Source organism: Cryptomeria japonica, chromosome 4 (assembly GCF_030272615.1).
Source record: "Cryptomeria japonica chromosome 4, Sugi_1.0, whole genome shotgun sequence".
NCBI lineage: Eukaryota > Viridiplantae > Streptophyta > Pinopsida > Cupressales > Cupressaceae > Cryptomeria > Cryptomeria japonica.
This window is the reverse complement of record NC_081408.1, coordinates 665952195-665954106: the sequence shown is the minus strand read 5'-3', so window position 1 is coordinate 665954106 and position 1912 is coordinate 665952195. Positions and strand designations below refer to the sequence as shown.

The 1912-nt window shown below is 34.9% G+C and overlaps 1 protein-coding gene across 1 annotated transcript; it reads right to left on the bottom strand.

Moving 5' to 3' along the window:
• Nucleotides 1–484: 484 nt before the first annotated feature.
• LOC131875310 (uncharacterized) lies at nt 485–1375 on the bottom strand. Its single transcript, XM_059219391.1, has one exon. It carries the CDS (start codon nt 1373–1375, stop codon nt 485–487), a length of 891 nt encoding a protein of 296 aa, XP_059075374.1.
• Nucleotides 1376–1912: the final 537 nt, after the last annotated feature.

The following is a 1912-nucleotide window of genomic DNA, read 5'->3' as shown; positions in this document are numbered from 1 at the left end:
TCTACTATGTCCCTGGTTATTTTCCTATTGCCTCCTTGCTTATCTACCAAGTCCAAGATCACATTAAAATCTCCCCCAATAATAATTTTCTTATTCCCATTCATAGCTATTCTACTTCCAATCTCTTCCCATAACTTTGCTTTCTCCTGTGAATTAGAAGGACCATAAATATTCCAGAGTTCAAGTTCCAGCTTACTGAGTCTATGCTGAACATGGCAAGATAACCATTGCTTGCCTTCAAAAAATTTTATGATATTTACCGTTAAGGGATTCCATATGATTCCAAGTCCACCTGCTCTTCCAGTTGCTGGTGTAAAGATGCCATTCCAATCTTTGCAAATTCTAATAAACTTATCGCTCTCCTCATAGCTACATTTAGTTTCTTGAATCATCACAATATCACTTGCGATCTTTGCCAAATGCCGTTTTAACATTCGGCATCTGTCAGAGGCCACTAGGCCCCTAACATTCCATGTGACGATCTTCATTGCTTCCCAAGGGAGTGGTTCACTCCCTTGGTACTCTTCCTATTCAAGAATTCTGACACGCTGATCAATCCTTTCTCAGCTGCCTCTTCCTCCCTTTTTGTTTTGTTGGATTTCCGACCTTTACCTCTCATCCCTTTCTCCATAGTTATAACCACTGACTGGCTTATATTCCTTATGTCTGTTGTCTCTAATTCCTCTTTATCTTCATCTTCCTCTGAGATTCCGTTTTCCTCCAATCCAATGTCATTTTGATCATTGGATTCAAAATTACCAATTTTTTCATCTATGTCCTTTTTATAACTCCCCACTGCGTCCAAGCTCTTTCCACTCTGTTTCTTGCCCGTGTTTTCATTAATATCTTCGCTGTTGGTTATTTGAAGAGGTTCTTCTGAGTTTTTATTATTAGCCACTTGTTTTACCCGCCAAACTTTTTTCTCAGTTTTGTTATTTCGGCAGTTGTCTGAATCATGGTTTCTTCGGCCGCACAAGGAGCAGTAATGTTTCTCCTCCTCAATTTCAATCGTTTGGATCCATTCCATATCTTGACTTCTCAATTTTATCAATTGTGGAATTCTCCTAACCGCCACTAATTTCATCCTTGCATACAAATACGAATTCCCAGTCGCAATTTCCGCATCAATCTCCATTAGGGTTCCCAAAGATCTGCCTATCTTTTCTAAGGCTTCTTCCGACCAATATTCCATTGGCAGATTGTTCAATCGAATCCATATTGGTTTCTCATAGGGCTCAGTTTTTAATGGATTGAAGTTTCTAAACCATTTTTGGATGTACAGCGGCTTCGAGTTCATGGTCCATAACCCTCCTTCCAATACCTTTTGCCGTTCTTCCTCCGAGGCGAAAACCACAATGAAGAAACCCTTTGGCATGAATTTTGTTATTTGCGGTGTTTTCCATGTTTTTTCTATCCAATTTTCAATTGTTTTCCTGTCTGTTCGTGGATCGATGAATCTGCAGATGATTGCTAGATCTTCTAAAAAGTTAACATCTTCCTCAATTTCTTCACTAACATCAATGGTTTGAATGTTTCTTCTGCCATCGCCGATATATTCATCTGACTTCCCCTTCGCATCTTGATTTCCATTTTGCTAAACCCTCTGCATTTTTTCTTTTTATGAAAGATATTATACTACAAAGTAACAACAGGAAGGATCTTATTATTATTATTATTATTATTATTATTTTGATAGATAATCTTAATTTAATTATTAATTTGTAATGAAATATTATATTATTTTTTATATTTATGTAATATTAATTATAATTGATCTTAATAGCATAACTATTAATAATTATAAAAGTGAAAATAGACATTTTTTTAATAACTTAATAAAAAATATTTAAATTTATGATTAAAAGTTATTAAATTATTTTGTATATATTAAAATGATTAAAGCATTTATGAA